We start from the raw sequence: 15043 nt of genomic DNA on the forward strand, positions 1-15043 counted from the left end.
GTATTTCTAGGGTGCAGGATTTGGAAATACATTCAGTGACTCAAGGTCAAGGTTACATCTGGGCCATCCATGCCATGGTGGTGCGGCAGGAAGTTCAGAGGCTTTGGAGTCAGATAGACCTGCCGTCAAATCTCAGCTGTACCACTTACAAGCTAGGTGATCCTAGACAAGTTACTTTACTTCTCAGAGTTTCATATATTTTTATTGTAAAATGGGGATAAAAATAGTAGCTACATCACAAGGTGGTTGTGAGGCTTTTTTGTCCAAAGTGTCTGGCACAGAGGAGGCATTCAGCCAATGGTAGCTACTCTTTCCTGAGCACCGTAAAATCTGCAGCAGTTTCTGGCCTAGGGAATGCCCTCCCACCCCCTGTCCCATGCTAAGAGTCTTTCTGGAGAACGTGCCCCCCTCAGATCCCTGGAATCCTCCCAGCTGTTGATGAGAGACAGGCTGCAAGCATACCCCAGACCTTTTCTCCTGCCATCTGGCTCTCTTCAGAGCCCCACAGGCACTCTCCACTGGCCCTATGTGACAGGGCAAGCAGAGCTGTCTTAACCTGGCTTCCGGGCTGGCTTGCAAAAGCTTTTCCTGAGCCAGTACCTTCTTTAAAATGGAAGAGGAGATCCCAGCTGGCCCCTCCATTCTGGAATGAAGCCCCCTGTAGGGCCTGGTCTGCCCAGGTTTCTGCCGAGGCTCAGCAGTAAAGGCACACTGCTTTGTTCCCAGCACTCACACTGACTTTGTTGTTCCTGTGTTTTGTTTTGTTTTGTTTTGTTTTGTTTTGTTTTTTGTTGTTGTTGTTGTTCTTCTTCTTCTTCTTCTTTTTTTTTAATCCGCAGCTGTGGTGTGATTTTGACAAGTCGATACCCTTGAAGAACCTGACTTTCAATTCCTCAGCTGTGTTTACAGATATCTGCTCCTACCCAGAGGTATTTATTCTCGAGCTCCCCTTGGCAAGACTTGGGCCTAGGTACCTCCGCCAGTTCCACACAAGCACAACTGCCCGAAGGGTCTCAGAAAGCGTTCCAGAGGTCTGCTTTCTTCTTCTGTCTCCTCCTGCTCCTCCTCTTCCTCCTTCCCCTTCTCTGCCTTTCCCTTTCTCCCCTGCCTCTTTCCTGCCCTTACCTCCAGACTTTCCTGATTCTCCCTTCTTCTTCCTCTTCCTTTCTTCCTTCTTCACCTGAACCTCTATCCATGTTCCTCTTCCCCTTCCCCCACCCCCATTCATTTCCCCTTCTCATCTCGAAATCCTAGAGCAGAATGTGCTGTTGTTCCCAGTCTAGGGCAGAGTTATGGCTCAAATGGCTTTTGCTGCATTCAAGAAGGAGGGAAGGAAGGAAGAGAGGTAGGGGGAAATGAGGAAAGAAGGAAGGGAAGAAGTAAAGATGGAAGGGAGTAAGGAAGGAAGGAAGGGGGGAAGGAGGGTGAAGGGGAGAAGGAAGGGAAGGAAGGGAGAAGAGAGAAGGAAAGAGGGAAGGAGGAAGGATAAGAAGGGAAGGGAGGGAGGAAGAGAAGGAAGAAAGGAGGGAAGGGAGGAAAAGAGGAAAGGGGTGGGAGAAATAGAAAAAAGCTAAAAAGTCACAAACACAGAAAACCACAACTAAATGTAAAACAAAGAACAGCACCACAGGGTCAGGAGGTGTCTCAGCAGATACCCACCATCTTTATGTAAGTCTCACCCTCCCTGGCCACAGAACCAGAGGTTTGCCCTGGGCCTTGGGGTCAGCTTATGGTACAGGGCAAAGGACAGTCTTAGGCTGTGTTAGCTATAGCCCAGAACTTTACATTCAGGGGCAGAAATTTGGGGTCAGGAGAGAGGACAGCTGGGCTGTCCCAGCAGACCCCAACCAACCTCGCACCCCAGGGACCCAGGTAGACCCTTGTTCTCTAAGACTCCTCCACCACCTGGGTGAGGGAAAGGCTCTGTGTTGTCTCACCTAGGCCCCAGAATCAGTGTGAAAAATGTTCTGAAAAGGAGAGAAAGCCTCCTGCCCTGTATAAGGTGTAGAGCACCTATTTGGTACACATGGCATCATTCAATACTCCAGACAGTTGTCATCTCCAATCCCTAGATAATGCAACAGAAGCCCAGAGAGTAACTTGCTCAGTGCCACTCCGCACCACTCCTGCCTGCCTGCCATCCTCCCTCACTTTTTTCCTTCCTTCTTTCTTTCTGTCCTTCTCTTCTTAATTCAGTGGTCAAGACTTGGAACTGCAATTCAAACCCTATCTGGCTTGTTCTTGATCTTGTTCTTCTGCATCCAGGCTCAGTCCTCCATTCCTAGGGAGGAACTAAGCTTTTCTTAAGGAAGTCCAGGGCAAGATGGAACTATATATGTTGGGGGACCTCCTCGCACCAAGGACTGAGAGAGCACAGACTTTGTGGACTCTGTGGGACACCAGCTCCCTGAGAATGTCTCAGGTTGGAGGGGATGAGGAGTGTCCCAAGAGGCCGTGAGCTGGCCACCCATCAACTATGGAGAGCTAGATAAAGCTAGGTTTCAATCCTGGCTGAGCCCCTTTACCTGCTAGCAATGGAATCTTGAGTCAGCTCTTCTTCTCCCTGAACCTGAGCTTCCTCATCTATAAAGTAGAAAAAATAATATCTTCTTCACATGGCTTTTGTGGAGTTAGGGAATATCATATTGTCATGGTGCATACTTAGATGAGTTTGCTTATGTGTAGCTCCAACGTATCATCTGACATGGAGTTGGTGTTCGTGAGCTATTCATCTGAACTTCCACATCACTCTAGAACAGTACATACCCTTGACCCCAAATCTAAACTCCCAAACTCAGGATCACAGCGTTCATAGGTTTGCCAGTCCTAAGAAAATGGCTTTTTGATCACATAACATCATCTCTGTGCCTCAGTTTCCTTATCTATAAAACAAGAAGGAAAGTAGTACCTTCCGCAAGGGTAGTTATGAGGATTAAATGCATTAACCCATGTAAAGTGTCCAGAGTAGCATCTAGCACAAAGTAGCTTCTCGTTAAACGTCAGCCATGATGTATTTATGATTTCCTATAAGAAGGTTTTGAGCCTGCACCACTGATACACATTTATCTCTAAGTTACAGTCCTCTATCACTGTGCTAATGTATTGTGTACATTGTGGAACATACTCAAAACATAGAAATGTTTAAAAATGAGATAAATTAAATAAGAGTTTCAATACTCTCCTCCCACAACTGAAGGATCATCTTGCTCAGGGGTGCGCAAACTATGGCCTCCAGCCAAATTCTACCTGCTACCTCTTTTGTAAGTAAAGTTTTATTGGAGCTTAGCCACACCCACTTAGTACCAATTGTCTATGGCTACTTTTTGGGGGTGAAGATTTGTTTTTTTAATTAGAGCACACACGAGCATGGGGAGGGGCAGAAGGAGAGGCAAAAAGAGTCCTCAAGTAGATTCCACACTGAGCATGGAGCATAATGGGAGCTCAATCCCAGGACCTCAAGATCATGACCTGAGCCGAAATCAAGAATTGGCCACTCAACTGACTGAACCCCCCAGGTGCCTCATCTGTGGCTACTTTGATAGTACAGTTGGCAGAGTTGAGTAGCTGCGAGAGATGGTGTGGGGCCCACTGAGCCAAAATATTTACTAGCTGACCCTTTACAGAGTTTGCCAACTTTTGGCAATCCCCCCAGATGCAGGAATCCCACTGGCCAAATTGATGGGAATCTGAACTCTTTCCATCACCATCTACCACCAACAGCCTGATTTGAAGGACCAGTTGCCTTCTTGATATACATGCCTCCCTACCTAGAGATTTGTCCACCGAACGAGAAGGAATTAGATATTCAGACCTTGTAAAAGACTTAATTCACACACAATGCCTCCCATCACTCACACATGTGTGACCCCAAATCCCTTCCTCTCTCTGAGCTTTGGCTTCCTCATCTGTGTACCTGACCTTTCTACCTCACCCCATAAGAAACAGGACTCAGTCCGAAAGCCTGTGACATAAACATATCATATAAACATGGATGATGTGGTGTAAGCATAAGAGGCTGTTTTAAGGGGCGCCTGGGTGGCTCAGTGGGTTAAGCCACTGCCTTCGGCTCAGGTCATGATCTCAGGGTCCTGGGATCGAGTCCCACATCGGGCTCTCTGCTCAGCAGGGAGCCTGCTTCCCTCTCCCTCTCTCTCTGCCTGCCTCTCTAACTACTTGTGATCTCTGTCAAATAAATAAATAAAACCTTTAAAAAAAATACCTTCTTTAAAAAAAAAGAGGCTGTTTTAATATATGGTATCGAGTATAATTTAGTCTTGAACTGGAGCTTGCCTATTACTCAAAATGGATGAAGATACAGTAAATGACAGTGAGGAAAGCCGCATTCCAACTTTGATGTGAGAAATCGTCTAGGGGAGGGAAGAGACATGGGTTTGCAAAAATAAACGCAGATCACATGCACAAACCCAGAGTGTCGTTATCTCAAACACTTGCGAGGGGTTCTCAGCAGGCTCAGTAGGAAGACCTTCATTTTATAGCTGAGCCCCTTTATTATGCGAGTCCTTATAGATGCGCTGGCACGTTTGAATAAATAGTCAACTGTATTTGCAGGAGCAGTTAGAGCTTGCTAATGTTTTGAAGTGTCCCTGAAAGCTTATCTCCCAGGGGTGTCATTATCTGTGTCTTTGCTTATTAAATATTAGCTTTCGTGATGAAGATGAGAGAAGAAAGGTGGGCGGTATGGAAAGAGGAAGACAAGGTGGAGAAAAAGCAAGAAGGAGGCAGAAAGAAGAAGAAAAACAATTAAAAGAAAAGAGAATATGTGGTCAAGGAAATAGGCATATTTTTTAAACTCCAAAAGTGACGATAAAAACTAGTGCCTTCAGTTCTCTGGTGAATTCCTCGGGTGGGAGTCTGAACCCCAAGTGGTTCTGGAGGAAACTTTTTGAGGGTGGTCAGAAATCCCCAGCTGCTATTCAGGATAAAATTAGATTTTCCCATGTTCCCGCAGCAATAGCCCCACCAAAACATTCAAATGAAGAAGGAGTATCAAATGGCTTTGCAGGAAATTCAGAATTTTTTCCAGTTGAACAGAGGGCTGTTATAGGAGCTCATTTTGTTTCTGCACAGAACCAATTAGATGTTATGGCTAAATATATAAAGAATATTGATGTGTTTTTTTTTCCAAATGATAATCAGTTTTTGGAATTGCCTTTCCCCACAAAGAGCCCAAAAGCCATACAGGCAAAGGATGATCCAAAAACCAACACACTCCACCATGCTGAAGCTTAGGTTTCAGGTCTTTTTTTTTTTTTTTAAGATTTTTTTATTTATTCATTTGACAGATAGAGATCACAAGTAGGTAGAGAGACAGGCAGAGAGAGAGGAGGAAGCAGGCTCCCCGCTGAGCAGAGAGCCCGATGTGGGGCTCGATCCCAGGACCCTGGGATCATGACCCGAGCCGAAGGCAGAGGCTTTAACCGACTGAGCCACCCAGGTGCCCCAGGTTTCAGGTCTTTAAGGACATTAACAGAACATGGGAAACAGAACAGGTGTGGGTGATAGAGGCTTCGTGGTGACCTCAAGTGAGAAAGGAGGACTCTTCTTCTGCCATTTACTTGCTTTGTAGCCTTGAACAAGTCACTTAACTTCTCTGAACCTTAGTTTTATCAGCTGTATAATGGGATTATTTGTTGTTTTCGTTGTTTTGTTTTGTTTTGTGGAGCCTAATGTGGGGCTTGAACTTATGACCTTGAGATCAAGCTCTAAATTGAGAGTCAGTTGCTTAACTGAGCCACCTAATCACCCTTATAATGGGATTATTAATTAATAATACCTATCTCATAAGATTGTTGGGATGACAAAGAGAGATGACGTCAATAAAACATTCATTAAATGTTAGTTTCTTTCTTGAAGCCTTTGGTACCTAGGGCAAAATAGTGCCTGCCCAAGTGGAGATCTGAATTTAAGGAAGATAGGGACTTTACAGATTTCTTAAATGCACAAGATCCTCTGCTCCAAACATGAGATTATCTACATGATCATGTGTCCAGACTAAAAACTTGAACAGGCCATATTTTCATAGCCTATTTCCCTTTCATAATCTCGCTCTTCTGGCCTCGCCAATTGTTTCCAAGATGGTGACCACCTTGCATTGCATCATTCAAAGGGAGCCAGATCCTTCAAGACCCTGTACTTGTTGCCCACGCTGAGGGAGTGGCCTTGGAGGGCACACACTTAATTCCCACAGTGTCACCATGTTCCTCTCTGCTGGTCATTCTTAGCTAACAGCGTATACTTCCTAGATACATGTTTCACAATGTCAAATTGCCGTCCTCTGGAAGAACATTTAATTTCTGAAAGTCGCTGAGATGCATGATACGGCTGGACATCGCTGCTCAGGAATCAAACACAGACTGCATTTTTGATGTTTTTCAAAAATGGACTCTGATGATGATTTACAAAGATCTGAGCTCAGTCATCAAAGAAGCACAGCCAAGACAAGGACATAATCTTGCAGGGTGGCTGTGTTGAATCGTCTACTAAGCACCACCAAGATAAGCATGATCCTACTTTTAAAAATATTGTGATGTAATGCCTTTCCATAAGATATAGATACTGTGTATGTTTTTTTTTTATTATGTTTTGCTTCACAGCTTTCCTGGCATAGTCATTATTTGTACACATCATTAATACAGGTATGTCTTTCCAGGAAGGATTATGAGGTTAGAGTATCAACTGTGAATGTAGTTGCTTCTAGGAAATATCTAGAATCGCTTATCTCCCCTCAACCCAAGTCAGATATAAACATCCACATCTACTTGTGGACTTTAAATGCAGTTTCGACAGATCTAAGCTAACAACTATAATAACCAAGAGAACATTCACCATTCTTCCCCTAGTATGGGGCGGGGGGAAAGGCCAGTCATCAAAACGAGGATGTAGAAGAAGACAAAGCACAGTCAGATTGTAGCAGAGCATCCAGCCTAAACAAAATGCCCCTCTCCCCTGACTCACGCAATCCAGTAAAGAGCGAGGAACATCAGGTTATTCATCCCACCTGTACCCGTGGTGACCCCCGGGTCCTGACACTGTCACTCCTGGACCATGTGGAAAGGGGAGGCTCAGGATGAAGCAGAGAAGCCTCTGTCTTTGGTCCATATGCACTTCACTGCGCTGATGGAACCAAGAGTTATCATCGAAAACCCGGTTCTATGTGAATCAGAAAGTTTGGATTCTTTCCCTGAAGGACCGTGACTTATGAAAATTGTCAGTCATCTTTCTTTTTTCTTCTGTGAGTTTATAATGCCATGGGATTTGGCAGCAACCAAAGAGGAGCTGACAGCCCAGCATGCATGACCTGTGTGGGGCTGAGTTCAAGTCCTTCTTCATGTTACCATGGTGTGATATTCTTTTGCTTACTCCTCTTCCAGGAGGAGAATGTGTACCTATTGCCAAGTCATTTATGATACTTTGTGACAGTGTCCTGACCTTAGAACAGTGCCTTCCAGCCTTGCAGGGTTCTTGGTCCCCGTAAGTCCTCATTCAACAATTGTAGAATTTGGGCAAAATACTTATTTCATGCAAACATAATCCTCAACTTTTGATCCTCTGAACCCTTTGCCATGGCATGGGAGTCCAACTTTTTTTCAGTACAGACTTAGAAGATTTTGCTTTATTTGTCATTTCCCAAGTCAGTGTATTATCTGACAGAAGAAAATCTTGATTATTCAGAAGCAGAAATGTGTTCTATATGCTTCCCTCTTCTGTAAAATGACTATAAAAATAGTACCTGTCCTTGGATCATTTTAAGAGTTAAGTAAGTGGAAGCATATGAAGCCACTCATAAAGTACCTCACACAGAATTTGTGCCCAGCAAATGTTTGGTTATGAGCACTACTTCCACCTCCCACCAACTTAGCCCTGATGCACAGGCATTGCCACTCCCATTGATCCCCTCACGTTACCGGGTGTTCATCTAGTGTGAGGACCTGGGCTGCCTCCCACCTACACATCCTCAGTGTCTGTCCCTCTTCTCCTACCCACATGTCAACCTCACTACTGAAATGCCTCTCACCTCTTTTTTCCTAACTTGGGCACTAAGGCGCTGGCACTCATTGCGGCAGTCAATCTTTTACTTTCCTGGTCAAAACTGCCATATCATGATTAGATCTCTTATCCCCTTAAAATGTCTGTGTTCTCTATTAAAAATTGCTAGAAACTGACCAGTCCCTACCATTTCTCATACATATCCTGGTGGGACGATGTTTCATCATTTAAAACCTAGGAAGAAGTAGAGAACCCCTTGATGATACAGGATGCAGACTTCTCGGGAAGAGAGGGACTCCCTGCAGAACAGTATGTTGATCCCTGCCTCATTTGGTATTTGGTGTTATGATCAGATTAAAGGACTTTACAGATGGAAATTATCCACACCAAATCCATGTCCTATGTGTCCATACTTTGCATTGTTATGATTATAGTGCATATAAAATTTTATATCCTGCTTTTTGGCATTAAGTTATTTTGAAAACATTTTCTATATATTACCTTTGAAATGCTCCTCTGAAAATCTTTGTCTATGGAGATTTTTATTTTGGGGGGGCTACCTATTTTTTCACACTTTTCTCCTCATTGTCCTCTCATACCCTCAACAATCCCTAATGAGTGTTCTTATTTCTCTTTTCCCACAGCCCCTCAAACATGAGAGACTCTACATGTTAGTCTCTGTATCTTCTGTCTTTACTTTTCATGTTCTTCTTGGACAATCTCCACACTGTGGGATCAGCTGAACCATGTCAGACATGTCTCCGGACTCATCTCTCTTCCGAGCCTCAGCCTCACACTTGTGGTTGCCCTCAGTTGTTCTGAGTCATCCTACATCCCTGAAGCTTGAGAGCCCTAAAGCTGAATGCATTCCTTTTCCCCATCCTCATTCTGTAGTTGGTTTTTTCTCTTAGTTAATAGATTAATCCCTGCTGGAATGCTTACCACCAGTCCCGACTCCTCCCTCCCCCACCTTCATGTAAAGTTACACAGTTTCTTGCCCCATCTATTGGGTTAGTCCCCAAACTTGTCATTAAACCTTCAGCTTTTCTCCATGACTTACAATCCCTCCTGTACTTATTTACCCCACAGTTTATTCCTAGACCACTGACCTGTTGAATCCATTACAAACCTGAACCCCACCCGCTGCTCCTTGCGGAATAAAGTGCAGACTTCTCAGCAGCACATACAAGAGTTTTTGCAATGTGGCTTTGCCTCCTCTCTCTGCCCTGCCACACCTGTGAAACCCTAATGCCCAGGACCCATTCAGGGGGCACTCTAGAAGCTGTGGGGCATCTGAGTTCCTTGGCTAACTTAAAAGAACACAGAGACTATTGGTGGTTTGAAAGAAATTTAGTCACTGTGTTGGGCCCAGCATCCTCCCAAGTTGTAGGAAACACGCAATTTATGGGTCCAGATGCAGCTGAAAGAGGGGTTTTCCAAAGTTATAATACTTCAGTTGCTTCCTGTTCCTCTCCATTCCCTGGTCCCACTCCCACTATTCATTCAAGCTAGAAAAGAGACAGAGGAAAAGCTCCTGGTGTTATCTACCCAGGGTCCTTATGCTGCTGATTTCTTGTGGTTTACAGCATCACCATAAGGTTCATATTGCTGGCAGAGAACGTCCAGCACATTGGTATTGGTCTCTACATATTGGCTTTACATCTTAGACCACCGGGTGTGGTCCAGGCCATCTCTCACTTTGGAATTCACAGTGCCTAGCAACATGCCTTGATTGCAACAGCCACACAGTAAGTCCTTATCACACTTCTTAAACTTAACTGTTGTGCCTTCATTAACTTTTGCTCAAGGGCATAATCATTTTGACAGCTTTAATTTAATACACAATTTGTAATTTGCATTGACAAAACCATGCACAACCCTTCATTATGATGCAGGTAACAATGAAACAAGATGTTTCAGGTCTACCCAACTCTCCTCTATCTGTTAAAATGATGGCTTCAGGGCATCAAGATGAGTTACCTGAAAATCTTGCCAAGGGAAGATCTTAAAGGAGAGTTGAAGAAAGCTCATCATCCATTTCAGACATGGACACGATTGGATTTACTAAGAAAGAAAGACAAAAGTGAAGGGTGTCCCAGATGCAGGGGTCTTTAGGGATAGGGACGCAGCCTTATTCATTTCCAAGTCTACTACATGCACAATAAAGTCTTGTTCATGCTCAGTGGGGTCTCATCAAGGTGCTATCCACATTTGTTGATATCGCTGTTGAAAATGTACATTAATGAGTCAGTTTGACTTAGGAACTCAATAAACGTGTCTTCCATAGTCACTTGGAGATGTCTAGAAGTTCTTATGGTGTCCTCTGCCCATCCAGAAACTCTTTCTCTAATAGGAGAAAGGAGACCTCCAATTGCTACAAAGAGCCAGGCATAAGAGGGTTGGAGTGGATGTTAGGGATTATCAAGCTCAATGTGCCCACTGCAGTCACACGTACGTGGACAGATTGCTTCCAAGGGTCCTAGGTGCCATTTTCCAGGTGTGAGAATTGGAACAATTCATGCTATCTCTGTGAGCCTCAGTCTCTTCACCGGTGAAGTGGGAATTATGATTCCCATCTTGGCCACTTATTTTGAAAGTTACAAGAGGACCACGTGGGCCTTAATAATGTGACTTCTATTCTTTTTTCCCACTGGAAAGTCAGAATCCAAACCTGCCATTCAGAATGCTACAGTGGACAGGATAAGAGGCCGGGCACCATCCTACAAAGGGCTGAATGAACTATGGCTGGGCAGACTGAGCTTCGAGGCCTGTACCAGGATTCCAGCTTGAATGGCACCAGTCTGGCCTTTTGAACAGCTACTTCTTATACAAGGAGATAGACCTTATTCTGGATGTGGGTGGTGCTATGGAGGAACAAGCCAGCTTCTAGGGCATCTGGAAATGAGCACTAAGGCTTCTCAGAGGAGAAGATGCTCTTCAGAGAATGGAGGCTTAGTCACATGGATGACTCTGAACCACGAGATGCAGAGCTCAGAGGCCCAGGAGAGTTGGGAAACAGCCATGGGAGGGTGCAGGTAGATAGGGAGGCTGAAGCATATGTTGGGTTTAGAAAGTAAAGGGAAATCTGATCTGTGCTGGCCTTGGGAGCTTCCCACTCGAGTTTGAGAGAATGGTGAGCCATGAAAGTCCTTCAAGCTGAGGCGAGGCATGATGAGGTCTGTGTTTTAGAAATTCTGGAGAAAGAAAGACAGTGTGTGTTCAGTGGGGGTTGGGGGCCGCAAGCAGACAGAGCTGCCGGAAATTGTTCAGGAACCAGAACAGAAAATGCTTGGGAGAGGAGAGCTGCCTGGGTGTGAGCTCCCTGAAGGAAGTGGAGGCTACAGACTTAGGGTGGGGTGGCTGAGGAGTGGGGGGAAGAGAAAGGCAGCAAAGAAGAGACTAAGGGTTCTTTGGCTTAGGATTGGCATAAATGGACCCCAAAGGCCAGGGAACAGAGATTCGGGATGTGGTAAGGAAGCGATGAGTTCTATTGGAGGCCTGTTGGACTTGAGGGCAGCCTAAGGTCTCCAAATGGAGGTGCTCAGCTGCCACCTGCATCAGGAGACCCACTGGCATCCGTGCTGAGGGGACTGGCCCTCCCACATTCCTGTTGGATTCTGACCACCTCCCCTCTCTCTGTTTCCAGTACTTCGTCTTCACCGGGGTGCTTGCCATGGTGACCTGTGCAGTTTTCCTCCGCCTGAACTCTGTCCTGAAGCTGGCTGTGTTGCTGATTATGATCGCCATCTACGCTCTGCTGACTGAGACCATCTATGCAGGCCTCTTTCTGCGCTACGACAACCTGAACCACAGTGGAGAGTAAGTCCTCACCATCACACGCTCAAAAAGGGCTCAACTCCCAGTTGGAAATGGAGCCTTGGGGAAGATGATTGAGGTGGCATCACCAAAACTTGGGGACCATTGGATATTGACTTCTGTTTCTCAGCTTAGGAGCTCTCTGGCTTACAAGTCGAGGCAAAATCCCTTGTTTTCAGTTGTAAAGTTTGGACTGAGTAGTGACTAAAGAGTAGCTCCAGTCTCCTTCCTCCAAACTTAATAATTTGTGATTCCTCCCAATTTAACAGCTCTGAGATGCATGAGGTCTGATTATAATTTGGCTGTGATAATATTAATAGTATCATTGAACACTTACTACACTCCTTGCCCTGGATTATTTGTAAAATACAGAAAAGTACAAAAAATAATGTCTCACCCTAGATTTCTTGCAACAGAGCTGAAACAAGGTGGAAGAGCCAGCACAACTCCAGGGCAGTGAAAGAGAGGGAGAAGAGGTCTGGAGACAAGCATAAGCTGCCATGATATTTTGTGGCCTCATCGGTCAGGAGAAGATTGGAAAGAGCCACTCAGGGATACCTGGGTGGCTCAGTTAGTGAAGCGTCTGCCTTCAGCTCAGGCCATAATCCTGGGGTCCTGGGATCGAGTCCCACATGGGGCTCCTGCTCAGCAGGGAACCTGCTTCTCCTTCTGCCTCTGCCTGTGATTCCCCCTGCTTGTGCTCTTTCACTATCTCAAATAAATAAATAAAATCTTTTAAAAAAAAGAAAGAAAGAAAAAAGGAACCACTCAGTTGAAATGTTTCTGGATGAGCAGTGAAGTGAGGAAAACCAGCTCAGACACAGAAAGGGAGAGAGATTTCTCTCCTGGATCCATCCTTTTCCTGTCTCTCATGAGTCACAGCTCGGTCTCCAGATGACCTTCCTGGTGACAGCCCGTGGTCCCTCACACAGCCCCATGGGGAAGCCAGACCCCACCCCTGCACCATGGAGCTTCACCCGAGCCAGCAGTGGCCTAGGCAGTGGCCTCAGGTGCAGGAAGCTTAGAGCAAATCGAGACCATAGTAAGGGGCCCACCAAATGAGAAAAAATAGGAGGCAAAGATTGTCCAAAAAGCCCCAGAAAATGTGCTGGATACTAATTATATCAACATCTATGAACCAACCCCTGGAAACAACGTTAATAATGAGTCATATTTACTTCTTTGTTTTTTAAAGATTTATGTATTTATTTTAGAGAAAGAGCACAAGAGTGGGAGGGGTGGAGGGAGAGAAAGAATCTCTAGCAGATTCTGCGCTGAGCATTGAGCCCAATGCGGGGCTCTATGCCATTACCCTGGGATCACAACCTGAGCCAAATCAAGAGTCAGAGGTTTAACTGAGTGTGCTACCCAGGTGCCCTTACTTCTGCATTTTAAGAGGATCAAGTATTTCAGATATTTTGCTATGGTATTCAGATGGTCTCTCGTCCCCAGCATTATTCCCTCCTCCTAAGAGCCAACTTCTAAGGCACTTACTGTGTATCCTTCCCATCTATGTATTTTATATACATTTAGTGTTGTCTGTATTATAAATTACTTATAAAATTGTTTCGGTGTCATGCAGTATTGCATTCCTTTGATGCTTCTAGTTTGATGGCCACAGATGTAATTCTGCAGACTGCTTCCACAATCGGCAGTGGTAATATGTTCCAATTACATAATACGAACCTACCAAAATATATTTATCATTTGACCTACTAATAGACATTCAGGCTGCTAGTAGTTTTCCTTACTTAAAAAATGCTTCAGTGACCATTATCAAAAACGTCTCCCGGAACTTACATCTAAAAGCACACTCGCTGGATTGTGAGGTGTTTCTATGTCCCACTTTGCACGGTTTTGCCAAACTGCTCTCCACTCTCGACGCACCCCTCTCAAAGCCATCAGAGCCATCTGGTCATCTCATTGTCTCTCTCACAATTTCCCTCTCACAAGCAATGGTCCTGTTGCTCCTTGTTCCCACCCCACCCTTGATAGACTTTCAAAATTCTTGTCAAACTCATGGGTGTGAATCTCATTTTTCCCATTAGTACTTCCTTGGTCATGAGCAAGTTTGCACATTTTTGTTTGTTTATTAACTATTTAGATTTCCTTTGAGTGAACTGTCAGGTCCTCTCCCTTGACTGGTGTTCTGTTAGGCTCCTTGCCTTTCTCTTACTGGATTTGTGAGGGTTCTTTATAAATTCCAGATGCTAATTTTTTTTTACGCGTCAGACCCTTTATGTACATGACCCTGTTTGATCCTCACAGCAACCATCCGAAGAACATGGGCTCGGAAATGCTAAACAGTTTTCATGGTGCCCATGGCTAATAACGAACAGATCTGGAGTCAAACTGGGCTTGTCCTGGCTTCAGAGTCCGCCTTTGTCAATACTGCACACACTTCTTCTAAGTCAAGCTGAAGAATCTCTCATCATATGCCCAGGATTCAAAAAGTCAAAACAGTTTCAAATTAGGTAAAATAGTTAGTGGCAATAGGTGTGGCCATGGCCAAACAGAGGGCAAAGAGATGTAGGAACAAAATAAGCCACATTTGTGGTAAGAATAAGATTAAACCAACCAGCCAGGGCTTTGGTTTCAAATCCAGAGTCTGTTGCATTAGGAAGTCACTTCCCATCTCTGGACCTCAGTTTGCCTGTCAGTGAAATGGAATAACTGTCCTCTATCCCGGGGCCATGTGAGGCTCTGATGTGCCTGTTACACAGCAAGAGATCCATAGCGGTGCATTCCTAGCCCCTCCCCCCTTCTTAGGAGAGAGGTTTATTAGTTCTGAATTCTGTTCCGAGGCCTTCGGGAAGAGCTTGTAGTGAGATTGTTAAGTAGGGTTGTGAATGTGAATCCAATCCCAAACTCACTGCTGCAAGGTCAGAGTATTTTTCTCAGCTTCTTCCTGATTCGAGGTCAGTTATTGGCAAGTCTTGTATTGACTCACACTTTGCTATCCATGGAACTAAACTAATAAGGATCAGAAGAGCTCTTTCAACCTTCTCGTTCACTGAGTTACAGATCAGCAGATCAGCGGCCACTGCACGTCCCATTGGCAGCCAGAGCCTGCTCATACTGTCAGGGGTTAGCCCACACTTCAGGAGCTCACCTTGGGCACTTCAGCAGCACTCTGCTGGTTGTACCTGGGGGTTAGGTACACCTGTAATGCAGAGTGTGAAGAACCTTCCATTGGCAGCCTGGCTGCATCTCCAGCCAG

The 15043-nt window shown here is 45.0% G+C and overlaps 1 protein-coding gene across 1 annotated transcript in view; it reads left to right on the forward strand.

Annotated features, from left to right (window-relative positions):
- LOC111146667 (adenylate cyclase 8) overlaps positions 1-15043 on the forward strand; it is a 222267-nt gene that overhangs the window by 174098 nt on the left and 33126 nt on the right. The window contains exons 11-12 of the mRNA XM_022502313.1: positions 840-929; positions 11654-11826. Of these exons, the coding sequence (XP_022358021.1) occupies positions 840-929; positions 11654-11826 (263 nt within the window). The remainder of the gene's footprint in view (positions 1-839; positions 930-11653; positions 11827-15043) is intronic.

This window comes from Enhydra lutris, unplaced genomic scaffold, assembly GCF_002288905.1.
Source record: "Enhydra lutris kenyoni isolate GAN:26980312 unplaced genomic scaffold, ASM228890v2 scaffoldscaffold14, whole genome shotgun sequence".
NCBI lineage: Eukaryota > Metazoa > Chordata > Mammalia > Carnivora > Mustelidae > Enhydra > Enhydra lutris.